General features: G+C 50.0%; 1 protein-coding gene across 2 annotated transcripts in view; it reads left to right on the plus strand.

Annotated features, from left to right (window-relative positions):
• Pemt (phosphatidylethanolamine N-methyltransferase) overlaps nt 1–20,326 on the plus strand; it is a 77,772-nt gene that overhangs the window by 52,500 nt on the left and 4,946 nt on the right. For both annotated transcript variants that reach the window (XM_087910573.1, XM_087910572.1), the window contains 2 exons: nt 12,405–12,520; nt 18,727–18,872. In XM_087910573.1, coding sequence (XP_087766699.1) covers nt 12,405–12,520; nt 18,727–18,872 — 262 coding nt within the window. The remainder of the gene's footprint in view (nt 1–12,404; nt 12,521–18,726; nt 18,873–20,326) is intronic.

Consider the following 20,326-nt stretch of genomic DNA (forward strand, 5'->3'; position numbering starts at 1 on the left):
CAGATACCTCTATAACTATCTACTTGTCTGCCTTGCCAGTCCCCACAGCAGAGCTGTAGGCCCCAAGGTCTCACGAGCCAAGACCTGCCTCTGACTTCCTTCTTTCATCTCTCCTTCCTTTCACCTTTCTCCGGCACCCCAGCCCTGCTCTGGTTTGCTTCCTATTGCTGTGATAAACACAACTTGGGGAAGAGAGAGCTTAGTCACTGAGAGAGGTCATGGCAAGAACTCAAGTAGAAACTGGAGAAATGAGGCCAACCATCTTGCTCACTGGCCTGTGCTGAACTAGGTTTTTTATTCAGCCCAGATCCCCCTGCCTATGATGGTGTTGCCCACAGTGGGCTGTGCCCTTCTGCGCCAATCATTAAACAAGATAACTCTTTGAAGACATGGATACAGGGCAGTCTGATTATGATAATTACTCAACTGAGGTCCCCCCTTTTCATGTGACTCTGGGTTTTGTCAACCTTACAAAAATACTAACCAGTATATCCCCTGCCCCCAAAAGACAAACACCAAAGCCAGCGACAGAGAGAGCCATGACTGATGGACAGGTGAGCAGTTTACACAGTGTTCCTGCCCAAGACTGGTGTTGGGACCAGGGCTAGATGTGGAGAGGCAGATGGCTCCATGGGTCTGCAGCTTCAGGGTACAAACTCTTCAGCTTTGGAGGGTTCCCAGAGGACAGTCTGTATGGTTGAAGTAATGCGAGGAGCCGCAGGATCTCAACACTTGTGGTCGCTGACTGGTGGGTAAAGAACACAGGTTCATGAATTCTTCCTTCTAATATCCTCTACAAGGGGGCCAGTGGTACCCGTGGAGCTCTCGGTGGGGTCCGATAGTATCCCCAGGCCCCACCGCTCCAGAAGGAAGATCCAGCAGCACCTAGATGGCTTTGGAAATTTAGGGTGGTTCCTTGCAAGGCCTGAGTTTGTTGGGTAACCAAGGACAAAGCCTGAGATCAGTCGGGGAAAAGGTGCTCACTGCCTTTACTCACCCCCAGCTCCGGCCGCTGGGCTCAAGAAGGTTTCTAGGACACTGGGTGATGCCCGAGTGCAGCCAGTGCTGAAGGCTGGTGGACAGCTCTCCTGGAGACTGAGTCTGTGTGGACCTTCCCTATCACAGTAGGAGCCCATCCTCAGAAGGGCTGTAACTGGGACCAGACCCTAGGTCTGGTGCACTTGCTTACTGCTCTTGAACAAGTCCCTTTGTGGCTACTTCAGCAGTGTTAGGCATGGATTCCAGCTTGTGGACTGGGCCTTAACTCCAACCAGAAAGTGTTTGGTTACTCCCACAGCATCGTGCCACTGTTGTACTGGCATGTCTTGCAGGCAGGTCACTTTGTAGATCTCAAGGTTTGTAGCTGGGAGACATTGATGATTATCTTTTCTTCTGGTAGCACGCAGGGTACCTCCCACTACCGTGAATCGCTAGTCAGTAGGGGTGCGGTTTCCAGTTAGGCACCAGATCAACTTCTCTGCATTTGGTGGCATATGTAAATGTTGTCTTCATAGGTCCTTACCATCAGCTTGTAGAAACTAACCAATGGCCTTGGCAATAGTCTGTGATATTTGGAGGTTTCCTTGGGCCCCTTTGGCCATCAGTCAACAAGATGTAACCCGTTGCTGGCACTGAAGGTTTTACTTGATGGCATAAGATGTCTTCTTGGAACACCATCACCCCTGTTATTTGGTGATGCCATTTAGATCCTTCCCACATGTACAGGTTTTAGGATGCTTTTACAGTAGGTTTTCATATGGTTTCATGTTAGCTATCCCTCCTCATCGTCTCTCTTCCAGCCCTCCCTATTTGATCCTCCTAGCCTAGTCCCTCCTTTGTCTAAGAACACGTTCTATCTCCCCTTCCTTGGAAGATCCTCTCCTCTCCCTATGTCCCTTACTCGGTACCTAACCTCTGTGGTTCTTTAGATTGGAGCACACATATTGAAGGCTGAAAAGCTAACCTCCACATGGAAGAGAAATTATACATTTGTCTTTTTGGATCTGGGCTGCTTCAGTATGATTTTTTTTCTAACTCTGTCCATTTACCTGAAAATTTCATGATTTCATTTTTTGAACAGCTGAGTGATACTTCATGTGTAAATGTATCATATTTTGTTTATCCATTGACCCATTGATGGACCTGTAGGCCGTTTCCAATTTCTGGCTATGATGAACAGAGCAGCAGTGAACATGGCTGAACTAGTGTCTCTGTAGTAGGATGTTGAGTCCTTTGGGTATGTGCCCAAGAGTGGCACAGCTGGATCTTGAGGTAGATCTATTCCCAACTCCCTGAGGAACTGCCACACTGATTTTCATAGTGGCTGTACAAGTTTGCACTCCCATCAGCAACAGATAAGTGTTCCCCTTTCTCCACATCCTTGCTAGCATGAGCTGTCATCTGTTTTATTGATCTTGGCCATTATGATTGGTGTAAGATGAAATCTCAAAGTAGTTTTAATTTGCAGTTTCCTGATGACTGGGGGTGTTGAACATTTTTTTAAAAGAGTTTCTCAGCCCTTTGTGTTTCATCTTTTGAAAACTCTCTGCTTAGTTCTGCATCATATTTTTAGAGTGGGTTTTTTGTTTTCTTGGTGTTCTGCTTCTTTAACTCTATAAATTTTAGATCCGAACCCTCCCTTTATCGGATATGTAATTGGTAAAGATTTTTCCCCATTCTGTAGGCTGTGCTTTGCCCCAGTGATGGTGTCCTTTGCCATACAGAAGTCTTTCAGTTTCATGAGGTCCCATTTGTTAATTGATGCTCTTAGTGCCTGTGCTGTCAGTGCCCTTTCAGAGAGGCTTTCCCTGGGCCGTGAGTTTGAGCCACATTCTCCTCTGTCAGATTCAGGGCATTTGGCCTGAAGCTGAGGTCTTTGATCCCTTTGGAGTTAAGTTTGGATGATAAGTAAAGGTCTATTTGCTTCTTCTGCATGCAGCCAGCAGTTTCTTTATTGTTTTTCTTTAGTTGCTAGTGCTTTTAGAATCATCTGGAGAAATGATCCCTTAACTCAAAATCATGACATTTTATATCACTGTTGTCCCGTTAAGAATGTTCTGATTTATGTCTCATCCTCAGATATGTCGTTATTTTGAGTTAAATGTGTAGAAGGTGCAAGGCAGGGTTCCCCTCTGTTCTTTGTGTTTGGCTTATTGGCGGTGGAGTGTGCTGTCAGCAGCCCGAGGAGACCCTCCCCTTAGGGACCTCCACTCAGGTAAAGCTGAGTTCTTCATCACCACAGAAAGGAATTTCAGGATGAGCAAAGTTAGTGAGCTTATTAAGTAGAGATAAGAGAAAACACATTTTTCACAGTTAAGGGCAGGTCTGTGTAGAGAGAAGTGGGAGAGAGGGAGGAGGGGGGAGTTATTTATTTGGTAAAAGGACATTCTATATTCAGGACAGGGTGTTGGTTCTCAGGACCGGGTAGCACTTGGTGTCTTCACAATGATTGTGTAGAGGCTGGAATGGTAGCTTAGTGGCTGCACTTCTGGAGGGCCTGGTTTGAGTCCTAGCACCCACATGGGAGGTCACAACAGCCTATAACTGTAGTCCCAGGTGATCCAGTACCCTTTTCTGGCCTCCCAGGCATACACATGGTGCATGGAGGCAAAAATACTTATACACACAAAAATAAAAATATAAAAAGTCCTTTAAAATATAAAAAATCTTTTAAAACGTGAGCTAGCAATTTTTTCTGAAAATAAGTATACATAGGATTCTGTGTCTTTTAAAGTCACATTGCTTAAAGACTAATTTACAACAAGGTTGAGTGAGGAAACAAAATTTAAGTCAAAATGCACGAGCTAGTTTACCTATTTTTTTTATTTTATGTTATAGAATCTCCTCTTGTACATACAGCTGTGAGGTGGCTTTGGTGGCACACTGTTTAGATTCAGGATGGGAGAGACGTGCTGGCATAGACTCAAGGCCGTGACACTCGGCTCGGATGAGCACAATTGCTATTTCTAGCAACCTGGTTTGCTAGAAACCTGGTTTCCAAGAAAGTGTCTTGGAAAACACTCTCTCTGTTGGCTTCATTAGCTGTGTTGAAGATTCTTGACTCTCAACCAGCAGGAAGCTCAAATAGATCCCAGGCTGAAGGGCTTCATTGTCTTCCCATGGCCCCTTAGCTCTCCCCGACTTCCTTCCTGCCTCATCCATCCATCGCCTCAGCACTTTGTTGAACCGATTACTCTCTCCCTGTTTGTTTGGTCTGGTGCCTGGTGGGGAAGCAGTTGATGAGTATATGAGAGTTTCTTTCTGGACTCTGTCTGCTTGTTTTTATGCTAGCACCACACCGTCCATGTTGATGGCTATCATTATAACAAGTTTGAAGTCAGGAAGTGTATGTGTTCTCCAAGTCCTCTTTCTCAAGATTGTGTTGGCTATTTGGATGCCCTACCATATGAATGGTTTATCCTATTAATTTCTAGAAGGAAACCAGCTGAGATTCTTCTGTGCACCCTTTTAAAAGAACACTATATGCCAGAGTGTTCCTACAATGATTGTGTAGGCATCTCCCTTCCCACTTGCCGGCAGAGTCATTCTCAAGGGTGGGGCTGCCCATCCCTTCCTGATGTACTCAGGAGTGAGCTCTGTCTTCATGGGATGCTACAGGCAGTTCTGTCGCCAAAATTAGAATCCAGATAATCTGCCGGACTTCTTTAGAGTTTTCCCTCCTGCGCGCTCGCTCTCTCTCTCATCTGTGTGTGGGGGCAGTGTCTCTCTGCATTACAGGACCATAGGAGGTCTGCCTCCCTTACCTTTTGCTGCAACTCCTTAGGTAGAAAGTGAACTCAAGCAGTGGACAGACTGGAAACGGCAGCCAGTACTAGATTAGCTAGGGCTTTGTGCCCTGGTTGCCAAGTGTGACTGAGACCCTCTCCAGGCAGCCCATTGCACAAGTGAATCTGCACAGGGGGAGGAGCCTGGCTTCCCAATCAGTTTGGTGGAAGCAGAGGATAATTTCATCAGAGGTTCCAGCTGGGTTCCATGACAGTAGCTTGTAGAGGACTCAAAATTCCAAGGTGGAAAATATCCCCTGACAAGACAAAGATGGACCTCAGAAAGGAACTAGTCTGTCAGTACCTGAATGACAGGCGGTACTGAGTGTTGGGAATCATGACTGAGAGCAGGGCCACATCAGCCTGAAAGCAGCAAAGGGGCATGTCGGATAGGGAGGCCTGGGTGAGACCTTACTCTCTGGCTCATGAGAGTGATGAAGGGCTCTGGTGGGTGCTGCTGAGCTCCCATGCCACACCACCCAGGCAGAGTGAGGAGTGATGGTCCAGACCCTGCCAGGGTGTGTGCCGGTGTACATCAGCTGGGTGAATGCACAGGTGTGTTCCAGCATCTGTCCTGGGCTAGGAAACATGCACATATGGGGTGAGCTTTCACATGCTTCTGTTCCAGTCTCTCTAGGACTATTGGGACAAGGGACACTTGGTGGCCTTGGCAGCCTCAGCTGTGCCTACAACTCCTCTGAGCCAGAGGTGTCCCAAATCCAACCCCTGCTATAGAACCCTGAGCATCCGTTGAAAGAATGGGGAGTGGAACACTAGGTCCCCCATTGGGAGTCTGGATTTCTCTGGACCTGCCTTGGGGCGAGGGAGGCAGGAGCCACGGGTCCTCTGGAATGTCTCCTCTTACCTGTTGTCATCTTCAGGTCGTCTTGCTCCGTGTAGGGGAAACTGCACCCTTACTCTCAGAGACCAAAGTGAAACAAACCACACCTCCCCCAGCAAGCGTCATGCTCCCAATGCAACTCCAAGAATTTCAGGTGCACGATTCCTTGTTCCTCACAGTGACTCTGAGGCAGACTGTTAGTAGTTCCATCTTACAGAAAGGGAAGCTACAGCAGAGAGACAACGAACCACCTGTCAAGGCAGTGTGAGAGGAGCTGGTGCTGCAGCCGGAAGCTGGTGCTCCACATCCCCCACATCCCCATGTTCTGCTGTGCACTGTCTAGATGCCTCGCCGCTAGTTCTTCAGTGAGCACAACATTTAGAATATTCACCTTGGGGCGGAAAGGTGGCTCATCTGTTAAGACCACTTGCTGTTCTTCTAGAGGACCCAAGTGCCGTTATCAGCACCCATACCAGGTGGCTTCAACAACCTGATACTGCAGTTCCAGGGGTGCCAACTCTCTCTTCTGGCTATTCACACACGTCACACCCACCCACCCACATCAACAAAGAAAAATTAAAAGTGAACCTTAAATTAAGAAAATTTACCCTCACTAGCCATTCCTTCCACAATTTCTTGGAGCTGTGAAAAGTAAGCAAGAGGAGGTTTCCAGAAAATAATCTAGTCCCCAGAAGCAGCACTGCTGGCTTTGTAGCTCTCGCTGGGTTGGAAGAGCCAGCCTGCTCTCATTAGTCAATTCCACTGTGCCCAGTGGTTCCCTGCGGGAGAAGCCCGTGCTGGTGTTTTCAGTAATGAGACACATTTGGCTTTAATCACACTCATGGCATAAAAATAAGAGCGCCATCGCTGCTTTTGTTTCCTTTTCAAAGCACCTTACTGTCTGCCAGTTACTGACCTATAACAGACCCCAGGTGGGTGTGTGGGTGGAATGATACATGAATATAAATGGTGGATGTATAGGTAGGTGGAGAGATGGATGCTTGGGGGTGTAAATGCATGGTTGGCTGGCTGGATGCGTGGGTGGGTGGGCAGGGTCTGTGTCAGTGGATGAATTGAGCGGATGCGTGGCGTCAGGGGGAGGGTATTTCCTGTTGCCTTCTTGAGCTGGAGACTGACTCTGTGCTCTGGGTTATGAGCACTACGTACACTCACAGGATATCCTGCAGGCCCTGGCCTCCTTTGGTCCTACCCCCGACAGAGCTGCCAGCATCCCTGGGAGAGGGCACTGGAAGACACGATTCTCTGTGATGGTGGAATGAATAAAAGCATCTATTTCCCAAGCACTTGCCTGGTTCTGAGCTAAGCATGTCTATAGATCTGGAATCCCTCAGGAACTATGATCGGTGCAGTTATTTTAGCAGAGGAAATGGCCCAAGGTCACCTCATTTGTAAAGACTGACTTTACACACCAGGCATGGGGCTCACACCTTTAATCCCAGCACAGAAGCAGAGGCAGATGGATCTCTGAGTTTGAGGCCAGCTTGGTCTACAGAGTGAGTTCCAGGACAGCCAGAGCTACATAATGAGACCATGTCTCAAAATACATAAAACACCACGAACAACAAAAGACTGACTCCATGATCCATGATCTGAGCGTGCTGGAAGTCAACAACAGAAACAGCATTTCCTTGCTTGCACTGGTGCCTCCTGGGGCCATTTCCTACATCCAACAGTCCTCGTGTCTGTGTGGCAGGGACAGGTCCCCATGGGTGTCTGAAAGTTCCTGGCTCTGACGTCATACATTTGCACTGCATAGGATCATCACGAAGACAGTTTTCTTTCCTGTGGGCACTGACCAGGACTGCATGCTGCATGGGGTCTGGCAACAGACCAGGTTCACATATGAGGCCTGCTGGAGGCTGTGTGGGCTTCTGGTGTGCATGAACAACAGCAAAGGCTGATGGGGCTTCACAAGGGCTGGCCACAGTGGTCCCATCATAGAGATTTTTCATCATAGAGTGTTACTATGAGAATTCAGAAGGCTTGATTGTTGGATAAAATATGTTTCATCTTTTTTTCTTCTTGGCAATGCCCAGAGATAGGACCCAGCACCTTGTACATGGTAGGCAAGCACTCTACCGCTGAGCCACACCCCAGCTCTAGTCCTAAGTATGTATTTTTAGTGTTTTGAATTTGACCAAAATTCACCATGAGCTACTAGTTAAGACCCCTGTCTGAGGCCAGTGGTGTAAGTGCCTGGTAACACCAAGAGCAGAGCCCTGGAAAGTTCGATGAGGATCATCTGTTCTGGCTAAAATGGCAGGTGTGTGCTACCACTATGGCCAGTCTGGCATCATTACCATGGCCAGAACACCTTCCCAACCTGAGTGGGATCAGGAAGAAAGAGGAGTGTCCCTATTCATGTAGTTCTAGACCCAGGGAAGATACAGCATTCATACCCCCTGGGAGAGATACTTGTGCCAGAATGTTCCTGTCCATTACCTGGTCTGACTCTCCCACCGTACAGGGAGGTAGCTGAGTCAGCATGGTAGCAGACTGATGACCGTCATCCCTGGGTGAATGATCTCACGAGTGCTAATGGGCTGCTTCTGAAGTGCCCACAGGATTTCCTGTGTCAGCAGCTGTCACTGCAGCCCTGGCACCTTGCCTCTTGGATGAAGTGTGTAGTTCAGCATCCAGCAAAAGGACCGCAGAACAGAGTCACCCTGGGATCCGGGAGTCCGACTTGATTGCCTCAAATGAACAGATTTTTGATCCAGGTGATGGGGTGATTAGTGGGACTTGCTGGTACCTTTTTTCCATTTTCTATGAGGCCTGTGGTGCCATTTTGATCAAAAAATACATTCCTCACTTGCTTTCTCACAGGCTAAGCAACAGATGGGGTTGCAGTGTGAGGGGGGCCCTGGTATGACAGTGCTCAAGGGTCCCTCCTCTTGTTTCCAGAACTCCAAAGGCTAGAAACAACAGAGCTTGGGTGTCAGGGACACAGGGCTTGTCTGGGCTTTCCTGGGCTCAGTTTGCTTGACTACAGGGTGGCCTCCCTCCTGCTACCTGAGAGTATTCTTGTAGTGTGAGCTTCAGCAGGCCTGCCATGAACCCTTGGTTGTTTAGGGGTGCATACTAAAGGATTCATTAAGCCAGGAGGAAAGACCTGCCTTCAGGGGACGAGGGAGGGCCTGCAGGGTCCATGTCATTGGCTGTCAGTCTCAATCTCTCATCTGACCCTAAAGACAAGGTCCAACAAGGATGTGGTTTCTAACAACTTCCTGGAGTACGTTGTCCATACAGTGAAGCATCCATACTCCAAGTGCACAGCTTCCTCAGCCTTGACAGATGTCACCACGGCGTCATCATCAGATTCCCTTTGCCTTCTTCCTGGGCCATTCCCAATGCCTTGCTCACTGGTTCCGTTCAACTGTTATTGGGATTCCTCCTCTTCTTCCTTCTTCCCTCCCTCCCTCAAGGAAGTCCCCCAAACTGTGACTCTCTATTCAGGATCTTTGCATGATGCAGGTTATGGGAGGGTCCCTTAGGGACAGAGATATGTTGTTGTGTGATCCCACATGTCCTGAAACTTTTATATCTGAGGATATTATCCACTGGGAGAAGAAATATCAGTGACCCAGAGATGGGTAGCCCAGTGACCACATGTGTGCTGGCTTGTCTTATGTCAACTTGACTCAAGCTAGAGTTATCTTAGAGGAGGGAGCCTCAACTGGGAAAATGCTTCTATAAAATCTGGCTGTAAGGGATTTTCTTATTAGTGATTGACGGGGGAGGACCCATTGTGGGTAGGACCACCCTGAACTGATAGCCCTCGGTTCTATAAGAAAGCAAGCTTAGTAAGCCTTGATGAGCAAGCCAGTAAGCAGCACCCCTCCATGGCCTCTGCATCAGCTCCTGTCTCCAGGTTCCTGCCTTGCTTGAGTTTCTGCCCTTGCTACTTTGGATGATGGAGGAACTGTTATATGGAGTGAAATAAACCCTTTCCTTCCCCACTGACTTTTGATCATGGTGTATCATCACAGCAATAGTAATGCTAATTAAGACAATAAGCAGACATGCTGATTAGGCTTTTGGATAGAGAGACTTCTAGACTGGGGTGTAAGGGGAAGTTGTGGGTAGGAATTTCCCATGCATTTGGCTTGTATTGAGACCAAGAAAAACAATGACTCCGCAGCACTGATGTTTTACTAGTAGTGTCACTAACAATGGTAGCACTAACGAGGGTTACCAACCCTCTGCCCCATCCAGAAGTTCCCTTGGCCGACCTCAGAAAGCTAAAAGAATTCTCATTTGATCCTAGCAATTCCTTAGAAGAAGGATAACACATGGTAACACATGCCCATTAAAAAAAAAAAAAAAAAAGACGTGAGTGCTCACTGCCAGCATTATTCAAAACAGCCAAAATGACAGTTCCCTAATGTCCACCACCCTGGGACTGGAAAGGTAACGTGACAAGGACTGCAGTCCATGTACCTTTGTGGGTCTGTGTGAAGTGTTGGAATGGCAAGTCTTTGGAGATGGAGAGAAGACTGGTGGGCCCTAGGGGTGGGGAAGGAAGGTGGGGTGGGTATAGGCTTTCCTGCAAGGTGATGGAAAGGCCTGGGAGAAGACACACTTGTGGCACAACTGAAAAACCCTTTTGAATTTCGTTCCAAACAGGAACACATGAAGTGGTCCCAAAGCGTATGCCAAAGTGACTTTAGGTCATAGACATTTGGGTCATGGAACGTCCCCAAGGCCCTCCTTTCTTCTTCCTCCTAAGAGAAAACCCAGCATCGATGGGGCTGAAGTGAGGGGTACCTTCCACAAAGGTCTAAGGGCTGTTTTCCTTCCAAGACCACTGGCTACTGCACCAAGAACTGGTGAAGGAGAAGGCCTGGGAAAGAGCCCCTCCCCCTCCTTTCCTTATATGGACTCTGAGGATAGAGTCCTCCAGGGATGCCGGAGATGGAGATTCAGTGGCCCTAAGCCAATTAATTCATCAGTACCTGGGGCTGGTGAGCCCTTCCCCACAAATCAGCTTCCCCAAATGGCAGGCCAGTTTGGGAAATCAGCTGCAGACAGCGACTATAGGGCCAGGATGGTGACAGATGCAGTGACTGGCCCTGTGTGCTGTGCCCCAGGATGGTGGGACTGAAAGAGTGCAGTTGCTATGAGACATGGTTCAGTCTCTCCTCAGTAAATTAAAATTACTGGCAGTGTCAGCAGTGTGGGGGCTTTGGAACCCCAATGGATATACACTTCTTATGGCAGCAGTCTGGTCTGGGCAAGCCGTAGTAAATTGAAACTATCGCAGATCATAAATAAAGAATTTCTCTGGGGGCTTGTGAGTTGACTCAGCAAGTTAAAGGGCTTGCTGCCAAGTCTGGTGACCCACGTGGTGGAAGGAATACACAGTTGTCCTCTGACTTTCATGTATTCCATGGTACTTGTGCATGCTGCCTGCCTGCGCACATGCGCGTGCGTGCGTGCGTGCGTGCGTGTGTGTGTGTGTGTGTACAGATTTCCATACCTATACATGAACATGGTAGTAAATGTAAAAACAAAAACCCCAGTGAATGCATTTAACACATCTAACCAAATAAGTATCCAAGCTCAGCCATTCTTGCTATAACAGGCCGAGCTTGGCAGAAGCACAACCTACTTTATGATAAAGTGTTGACTAACTCATACCATTTGTTGACTAAGTGTAGCCCCCTGCCAAATTCTGCCTGCATAACCCACTGTAGAGGAGCAGTCAATTCCCTGACGACCGATGGAGCCGTACCTCAGACGCTGGTCAGCACTGTGAGGGGATTAGATCACATTCCACTACTCTGGGAAGAACTGAATTCACATTTAGAGTGTGGGCTCTAACAAAAACATCACTTTTGTACCACTCTAAAACTGAACAAATTCCAAGTTGAGTTGAGGGCCATCCATACACACATACATGGACACGGGGACGGACACACACATGCACATGCATGTGCACAGACACATGGACATATATGTGTGCACACACATATTCATATTCAGGACACAGGAGGGTGGATAGCTTGCTCTCATCACTAGGCATCCAGAGTGTATGTTTGTCCTTTGGCATCCTCCCCACCCCCTCCTCCCTTCTCTGCATCAGCAGAGAGTCCATCTGAGCACCTGGGTCAGGCACAATGCCCCAGGAGCCCAGTGGGGCAACCCTAGCAACATGCATGGAATGTGTGCAGGGAAATCAGGTCTGCAGAGAGTTGAGAGAGCTGCCCACTTTCTTCTGGCTACTGAACACAGAGTTGAGATGTGACTAGTTGGAATTGAAAGGGTTCTAAGACTGAAAATTATACATGTGCAGTCTGTACCTTGGGGAGAGGCCAGGCTGAGCGCAGAGTGAGGGGGAAGGACTGCCTCTCCTTTGTCTTGCCCCTTGAAACAACCCTGTGAAAGTTCCTGGTGGTGACAGGAAGAAGCCTGGGGCCCCCGTTTCTGGGCTGGATCTTGTCTCTTTCTGAATGATAGGAACCTCTAGAGCTGCGTGAGATGGGTTACACAGCTTCCAGGACGGCCTGAGAATGGATTCCCCACATTTAGGCTCGACTGCCAGCCCGATAGCCACCCCAGTCTGCCTACACAAGGGTTGGTGGAGATCCCGTGAACAGCCCTGAGGTGTAACTGACTCACAACAGACCACAGTTGCTGCGCTCCTATCGTTTGCCTTCCTTGGAACTGGGCCTGAACACCCAGACCTGCTTCTTCCACCCTCCGTGAACCCCAGCAAACCCCTCACCTCTCGCTCTTATTCTCGGCCCTTCATGCAGGTAGCAAGGTGGGAGCAGAGAACTCGCAAGTTGAGCAGGGCCTTCGGGTCCCCCTACCTAGCCTGCTATTTCCTGGGCAGCAGCATTCTGCTTCTGAACGTCCTCCGCTCCCACTGGTAAGCCCTGGGTCACGGTGAAGGCTGTTATCCTTGTGAAAGTCATGGTCAGGAGAGGGAGGCCAACAGGTCCACCAATGTCTGGGAGTTCTGTGTCAGAGTGTCCAGGGAGCATTGCTCCAGAGGCCTCGGGCCATTGTCAGCCACCTGGACCTCTGTTGACAGAGGAAGCCTGGTGATTTTGAATGTGACATTTCACTGTTGAGTGAAAGGAACAGCTTGAGCAGAGGGGACAGAACCTGGGGAGATTCCCCTTGTTTATATTGCCAGAGCTCTCTCTACCATATGCCAAGATGGGAGACAGACACTCTGGCCAGGAGTCCCTAGGGGCAAGGACCATCATTCAGAAGCCATTGGCCTGTCCGTTGACTTGGGACATGTTGCCTTCCTGCCGTCACGGAAAATGGCCGGAGTTGTTGATGATGTGGATGGTGAGGCTAGGAGCATAGGCTCCACATAGACCTCCCTTCCTGGCATGGGCCTAACTGAGCTAACACTGCACCATAGGGTCTCAGGCTGTGCAGGAAGGCAGCGGAATCTATTGTTCAGATGTGGCTCAAGACTAGCACAGCTACTTCTGAGCCTTGGGTCTGCTTTTCAGGTCCCGTGGATTTCATCGCAGGCCTTGTGCATACATAGGCTGGCGGAAGCCTGCGTGCTTCTTCAGGGAATAAAAAAGGAGGTGGGCAGGACAGTAATTCATTCCTGGCTTCATGTTGCAGTTTAGAGTTGAGCGTGCAGAGGCTGAAGAAGTACCCCGTGTGGACTGGTCACTGAGGCTGATCTCTTAGATAGGGCGTGCACACCTGGTCTGGCCGCTCCACTTAGCCTGGCTTGGCTCTCTAGGCGCATGATGAACCTATGAGGTGGCCATCTAGTCACCCAGTGTCTGGTGTGTGGGAAGCCAGGCAGGGATGGTTGATGGGCCCAGGTCCCTCATACCCACATTCTGTAAGCTGACCCAAGCCTCCCCATGGCAGGATACCATAAACTCAGACCCTTGGGTCCTTTTTTCCCCTCCTATTGGTCAGGAGTGGGGTTGGAGCAAGGGTTCTACTCAACTTGTCTCTCTACCAGAGCCCAGTCTATGTCTCCTAGACCTGAGGACTTGGGTTGCTCAACATCTCCAGGTTGGACAAGTACTACGAATGTCACCACCCTAAGAGGGAGCAGGTCCTTTGTCACCTATCCTGGGTTGGCACATGAAGACCCTTGTAGGGTGGCCTTTTCTATCCCCACAACAAGGTAAAAATGTGCCTTGAGGCTGTACCTCTGATTCCCCAGGCCACGTGACTGATCCTCCATTCTGCTCACCATTCTCCAACCTGATGAAGTCGGTCTGTTCTGGGAATGCTGTCACTATGAGCTTGACCAATCAGCTATTCCCTTCCTAGGCTTCTTTAGAAATGGATGCTACTAGGTACCTGGTAGGAAGGCATCTTTAATCTCCTCAGACAACCTAGGGAGCCCATGTCCATCCCAACCCTTAAGGGATCCTATCAAGTCAGAGGTTGTTCCCCTTTCCCTGGCCACCTCAAAGGGCCATTTGAGTTCTTACTCCATCTTTTCCAGCTCCAGCCAGCTCTGCCCATCCCCAGTCCACGAGCCATGCTGACGGGCCCTGTCTCTCCGTCAGCTGTGAGAAGTCCTTCCTGTGCACACCTCTCACTAGGTCCTGTGGGGTCTTGGCTCCCCTTCCACCCTTTTGTGGGTTTTGTTTTTAAATATCTTTGTTAGGATGGGGGTCTCCTGACAGAGCTGGGTCAGCGCAGTTTGTGACACACCTGTGACCAGCCTAATTGATACCTGGATCGCTCTCTCTTAATCTCCCAGCTGTAGGCAGGTTGCCTAACTGCTCTGGGCTCTGCTTGGCTTCCCAAACCTCATCTGATTTGTTTTGTTTGTTGTTTGGGGACAGGGTCTTACTCTGTAGCCCAGGCCATCTGGAGCTTATTTTATAGACCAGGCTGTCCCTGAGTTTGTAGCAATCTGATCTCCTGCATTCTGGGATTACAGGCGTGAGCAACATGCCTAGCTTCCTTGCCTCTCTCTGAGGACTCTTTGGGGTGGGTGCAGGACTTTTGATGGGTTTAGCTATAATGCAGGACCCCTAGGGAAGAGGTGATTGGGGTCAGAGATGCAGACCTGCTCCAGAGTGCAGAGCTGGAGACCAGCAGCAATCCTTCCCAGCAGGCCCCCACTCACCTGGGGCCCAGCAAGGCCCTTTCTGCTGCTTCCTGTGCAGCTGCAGAGCCCGAGGAACACCCCAGCACCAGCTGGAGAGCAGTGGTCCCGGAGAAGAAGGACAATGCTCAGAAATGCTAAGTGAGCATGGCTGGGTCATGGGAGCAGCCTTGGCATGTGCCTGATCTTACTGTCCTCACCAAACAGCAGTCAAGGCTTTAATGTGGCCCCCTGGATAAGGACAGTCCAGGGAAGCACTGCACTCCTACCCATTTCTAAGGGTTTAGTTCAATGATGTTAAACAGTTCTGTTATGTTTCAGCTGTTATTGCCACCTATCTCCAGAACCTTTTTCTTTTACAAAGCTGACACTCTATACCGTTTAAGCCCTAGCCCCCTCCCACATGCTGGCCCTTGTCCCCATCTCTGCTTCTGTCCCTCATGCCATTCTCCGGGAGCATGGTGTAGGAGGATTCAGGGTGTGTAACCAGTTCAGTGCACTCAGCATAATGACCTCTTCTTGCTGGAGCACATGTCAGAACTTTCTCCTCCGAGACTTAGTGACATTCTGCTGTGCAGGTTAAGCGGTTCTGCGCACCCATCCACTGGTGACACTTTTAGCAGCTCCCTTGAGAAGTGCAGCTGTGGGCAATATGTGCAAGTCCTCGGGTTTCTTGGTTCCTTCAGGTGTGTTCCAAGGGGTGAAATTTTGCATCACAGGATCACTCTGTTAATGCTGCCGAACTGTTTTCTCCAGTGGCTGCTCTATTCTGCGTCCCACCAGCAGCTCGCGAGCCGTCCAGTTTTTCTGCACTCCTCCCAACACTGAGCTCCTTGTCTTTTTGACAGTAGCCCTCACATCTTGTTTTGGCTGTGATAGGAAGGTGTTCCAACCATCCTTGGCTCAGTAACCTCTGGATTCTATTGTGAATCAAAGCCAGCTGGATCAGATCCTCGGTCAGCCTCAGCTCAGTCCCTTAATACTGGTGACCATAAACAGGTTACTTCTGTGAACTTTGCCTTTCTCCTCTGTGAAGTGATTGGTAGCCACTTCTTGAAGGGTGTTGGTGGGAAAGCAAAAGCCAGGGTGGGCACATAGGAATACATGCCTGCATGTGAGGGCACTTTACTGGGGCACCAGGGCCAGGACGGTGGTGCCAGGGAAATGGCATCACAGCCCAGCTGAGGCCAAGCTAGGACACCATGAGAAGAGTCAGTGGATGATACAGTAGACTGAGCACGGTGGTACATGCCTGTGGTCCCAGTTACCTGAGAGGCCGAGACAGGAATAATGATTGAACCCAGGAGTTTAAAGCCAGCTTGGGCCACATAGGAAAAAAAAAATCCCAGCTAGTGCAATGACCCCAGCAAGAGTGGGTGGGGGGTGCTTCTGTGCCTGGACTAGACACCTACTCAAGCACCCGACTCCAGCAGAGAGCTGGGAAGACCCTTAGTCCTTTGCTGTACCCTACTAATCTGGTCCCCAGAGTCCTGGTATCTCACTGTGTCCGTATGTGTGTGTGTGTTCTGTGTATATGTTAAAGTACACATGAACTAATATCTGGTACACAATTTGGTTCCTCTTCCTGGTTCTCAAACTTTTCCCCATCCCAAATGATAGCCCTGTGCTCAGAGGTGGCTACCACCAGTCTCTGCCATGCTGGCCTGCCTTGGTCTTCAAGGGTCAGCCTGGTGCTTGCTGAGAAGGAACCCAGGCTTCATACTGCCAGGCAAGTGCTGCTCGGTCAATCAATATGCCAACTCTTGTTCTGAATGCTTCCTCTGATTCCTCATCATTATCTGGGATGCAATGCCCTGTTGTAGGAGACCACTGATTCGTTTCGGCCGCTCAGACCCAAAATAACCACACAGAAACTATATTAATTAAATCACTGCTTGGCTCTAGTTTCTTATTGGCTAACTCTTACATATTAATTTAACCCATCTCCATTAATCTGTGTATCGCCATGTGGCTGTGACTTACAAGGTAAAGTTCTGGCGTCTGTGTCTCTGACTCCACCTCCTTTCTCCCAGCATTCAGTTTTGTTTTCCCCACCTAGCTCTGTTCTTTTGCCCTATCAACAGGCCAAGGCAGTTTCTTTATTCACCAGTGGTATTCACAGCATACAGAGGGACTCTCACATCAATGACCCCAGGTGGTGTGTGCCATACTGCATCATCATGGTGGGAGAACACGTGTGCACTTGAGTCAAGTCTGCCTGCCTCTGGTGATGCCAGGACTCTGCAGTGGTTGGCAAGTCCCTAGGACTCATGATGTAGCAGCTGATCTGCACTAGCTGGTGGTCTGGGAAGAGACCAGGGCCAATAAGATAACTTGTTATTTGGAGGTAAAGGTGAAGTCTAGACTCAAGGGAGTGATTAGCAAAGAACTGTTTGCTCTGGCTGGGCCCTGGCTGGGTTCTGGCTGTATCTTGAGTAAGGAGGGAACCTTCTGGATTGGGAGGCATCCATTGAAACCCCTCCCTTAGCAACCTGAGCTGCAGTCTTCTCATGGGCCACAGGCTAAAGAAAGTCCCCTGGGTAGTATGGATGACCAAGCAGGCTGGGCACTAGGGAACCACTGGAACCTCTTCTCCCCAGCTGTCTCTTAGTAGAGGTCCCTGTGAGTGGCTGGAGAAGCAAAGAGGAAGTCTGAGTTGAGCTTTCTGGATCCCAGGAAGGTCAGGGAGTGAGGGGAGGCCAACCAGAATGGTACCCAAGTAGAGCTGAATCTGCCCTCTCAGCTGAGGCCCCAACACAGCCTGGAGTGACAGTGCTGTATGTCGCCTTTCACGCAGTGAGGCTGGGGATCTGCTTGTTCACAGTCAGCTCGTGGCCTGCCTCCAACCCGTACTGCTGCCCCCTCCTCCCATGTATAGGAGACCCTCTGGATGCTGCTGGGCTCAGGAGACCTTGGGAAGATGCTTTGGTTAGTGTGGTGTGGTAGCCATGAACTCAGGGGGTGGAATAGGGAATAATATGATAAGATGTTGATTTGCTGTATTAGGAAACATGCCCACCAGATGCCTCGTTCCCTGGTCTTGCTTGGCCTGGCTGGACTGTGAAGAGCAGGTGAAGAGAAGCCTGAGATGGAAGCTCAGGCCACCTATGCATGCCCTGTGCATGTAAAATGAGGGCCGGCTTGTTGGGGTATCTGTTCCCGCCCAGTACCCCACAACCGGCAAGTCCCAGAGAAAATCAATCACACAGAGAACTCTATAAGTTATAAAGCTGATTGGCCCATTAGGTCAGGCTACTTATTAGCTCTTATAACTTATGTTACCCCATTATCCTTATCTATGTTAGTCACATGGCTTGGTACCTTTTTCAGCTGGGCAAGTTACATGCTGCCTCTTCGGTGATCTGCACAGGAGTGGCAGAGGGAGCTTCCTGCTTTCCAGAATACTCCCAGTCTCTTTGCTTCACCCCTACTTCCTGTCTGGCTTTCCTGCCTATACTGCCTGCCTGGCCAATCAGCGTTTTATTAAAATATGATTGACAGAATACAGACAATTCTCCCACACCATGTGCATGACTGCCTGCAAATGCAGCCCACTGCTGAGGCTGCGGAAGCATAGGGACAGGAGGGAGCCTCTCTGGAGCTGTGAGCACCTCAGGTGGCCTGCTGGGAGGAGCAGAGTGCAGGCAGCCTCCATCTCATCGCTGAGGGAAAGTTCAATCCAGTTTAAAAAATAGAAGTCAAGGCTCAGTGGTTAAGAGTGCTTGTTGTTCTTCTAGAGGACCCTGCTAATGTGCATGAAGTCATAAATGATATTTTGCATTTATGTCAGAATTTATGATTTCTCATTGAAAAGATAAAAAGCTCTGGCAGGCCTGGGTCTTTGGTCTTGTGTAGTCCTCAAGACACGGAAGACTACACAGTTCATTCAGGAGCCTGAGTCCTACCTGTAATGCCTCAGTGGTTATTGAACGTGTGACCCCAGGGCTGACAACTCTGAGAAAGGCAGGAGACTTGCCATATATGCAATGACATGCTGTCGGCCCTTGTCCCCTGTTCCACAGCTTCACACAGGCCATGGTGAGCCAGCCCAAGATGGAAGGCCTGGATAATCACACCACCTACTTCCTCGGCCTTGTGCTCCTCAGTGGGGGCATTGTATTTGTGCTGTCCAGCTTCTTTGCACTGGGGTTCACTGGTACCTTTCTAGGTAAGACCCTGAGGTATGGGGTGACCTTGGGCAGGTACACTGGGGTGCAGGGAGGAGCAGAGTCCTGTGACTGTCATCTATGTCTGATGTGCCTTGAGAAGCACTGGGGGATACAGCCTGTCATGGTTAGAACAGATCAGTTTTACCAGCTCACTGGACTCTAGAACACCAAGCTGCTTCCTGAGAGACAAGAAAGACCCTAGCCCTGGGTGATGAGTCCCAGAGTGCTCTCTCTCCTGGGTTCAGCTCCCCTTGAAGAAGGCCCTCAGCTCTTGTTTGCTTGGAAGAGTGAGGTAGTAGGATGCCTGGGTATACAGGGTGCGCAGAGTGCAGCTGGGACTGGATGGGGGCAGACGGGGTAAGACCCTCTACTGCATGACCACTCTTGGGTTTGCTCAGCACACTTAGCTACCAGGTGGTAGAATCTTGGGTATGGTAAGTACAGGCAAAGCTTGTACAGGCCTAGGATGGGTGAAGGGTAGAGGGATGTGGTCTCTCCTCCATCTTCCATTCCCTGGAGCTCTGGTACTTTGGTCCTGGGAACCCAAACTGGTAAGGTCTGGCCAGAAACTTCAACACATGACAACAGTGACTTCCATCATTTGAAAGCAAGAGAGGGCAAGCTCAAGAAAGACTTCCACAGAAGAGACCGTGATAAGGGGGCCTTCAGAATGTTGATGGAGGGAAGGTAGTGACTTCATCTACAAAGGTACCCATTCCAGCTACCAGGATGTTTCTGGGCCTAGCACAGCGACAGGAGAGTTGGCTCTGCACAGGGGCCACCAAATTTGGCCTCTGGTGACCTTCAAAGTCCTACTGTCACCTAGCCTTCCAGGACATACATATTGGCCTGGCCTCTGCCCGGGCCAGGCTGCCCCACAGCAGACCTGAAGCTCTGAATTGTGTGTCTAGGAGTGACCATGCATGAGGAACCAAGAAGCATATGAGCTAGGACTCCTAGTGCTGCCCCTGGTGGCTCTGTGTTTGCTGCTCAGGCAGGAGCTGTTGGGAGCCATCCTGAGAGCGTGAGGCCAGCCTGGGAGAGGGGAAGCAGAGTGCAAGTTGGAGGATGAGCAGGTCAGCGTGGGGGCTGCAGGAGAGCTGTGCAGGTCAGCGTGGGGGCTGCAGGAGAGCTGTACAGGCCAGCGTGGGGGCTGCAGGAGAGCTGTGCAGGTCAGCGTGGGGGCTGCAGGAGAGCTGTGCAGGCCAGCGTGGGGGCTGCAGGAAAGCTGTGCAGGCCAGCGTGGGGGCTGCAGGAGAGCTGTGCAGGCCAGCGTGGGGGCTGCAGGAGAGCTGTGCAGGCCAGCGTGGGGGCTGCAGGAAAGCTGTGCAGGCCAGCGTGGGGGCTGCAGGAGAGCTGTGCAGGTCAGCGTGGGGGCTGCAGGAGAGTTGTGCAGGTCAGCGTGGGGGCTGCAGGAGAGCTGTGGCAATTGGGACAGGGTTAGGGAGCTGAT

The sequence above is a fragment of the Myodes glareolus genome, chromosome 9, assembly GCF_982192425.1.
Source record: "Myodes glareolus chromosome 9, mMyoGla1.1, whole genome shotgun sequence".
Classification (NCBI taxonomy): domain Eukaryota; kingdom Metazoa; phylum Chordata; class Mammalia; order Rodentia; family Cricetidae; genus Myodes; species Myodes glareolus.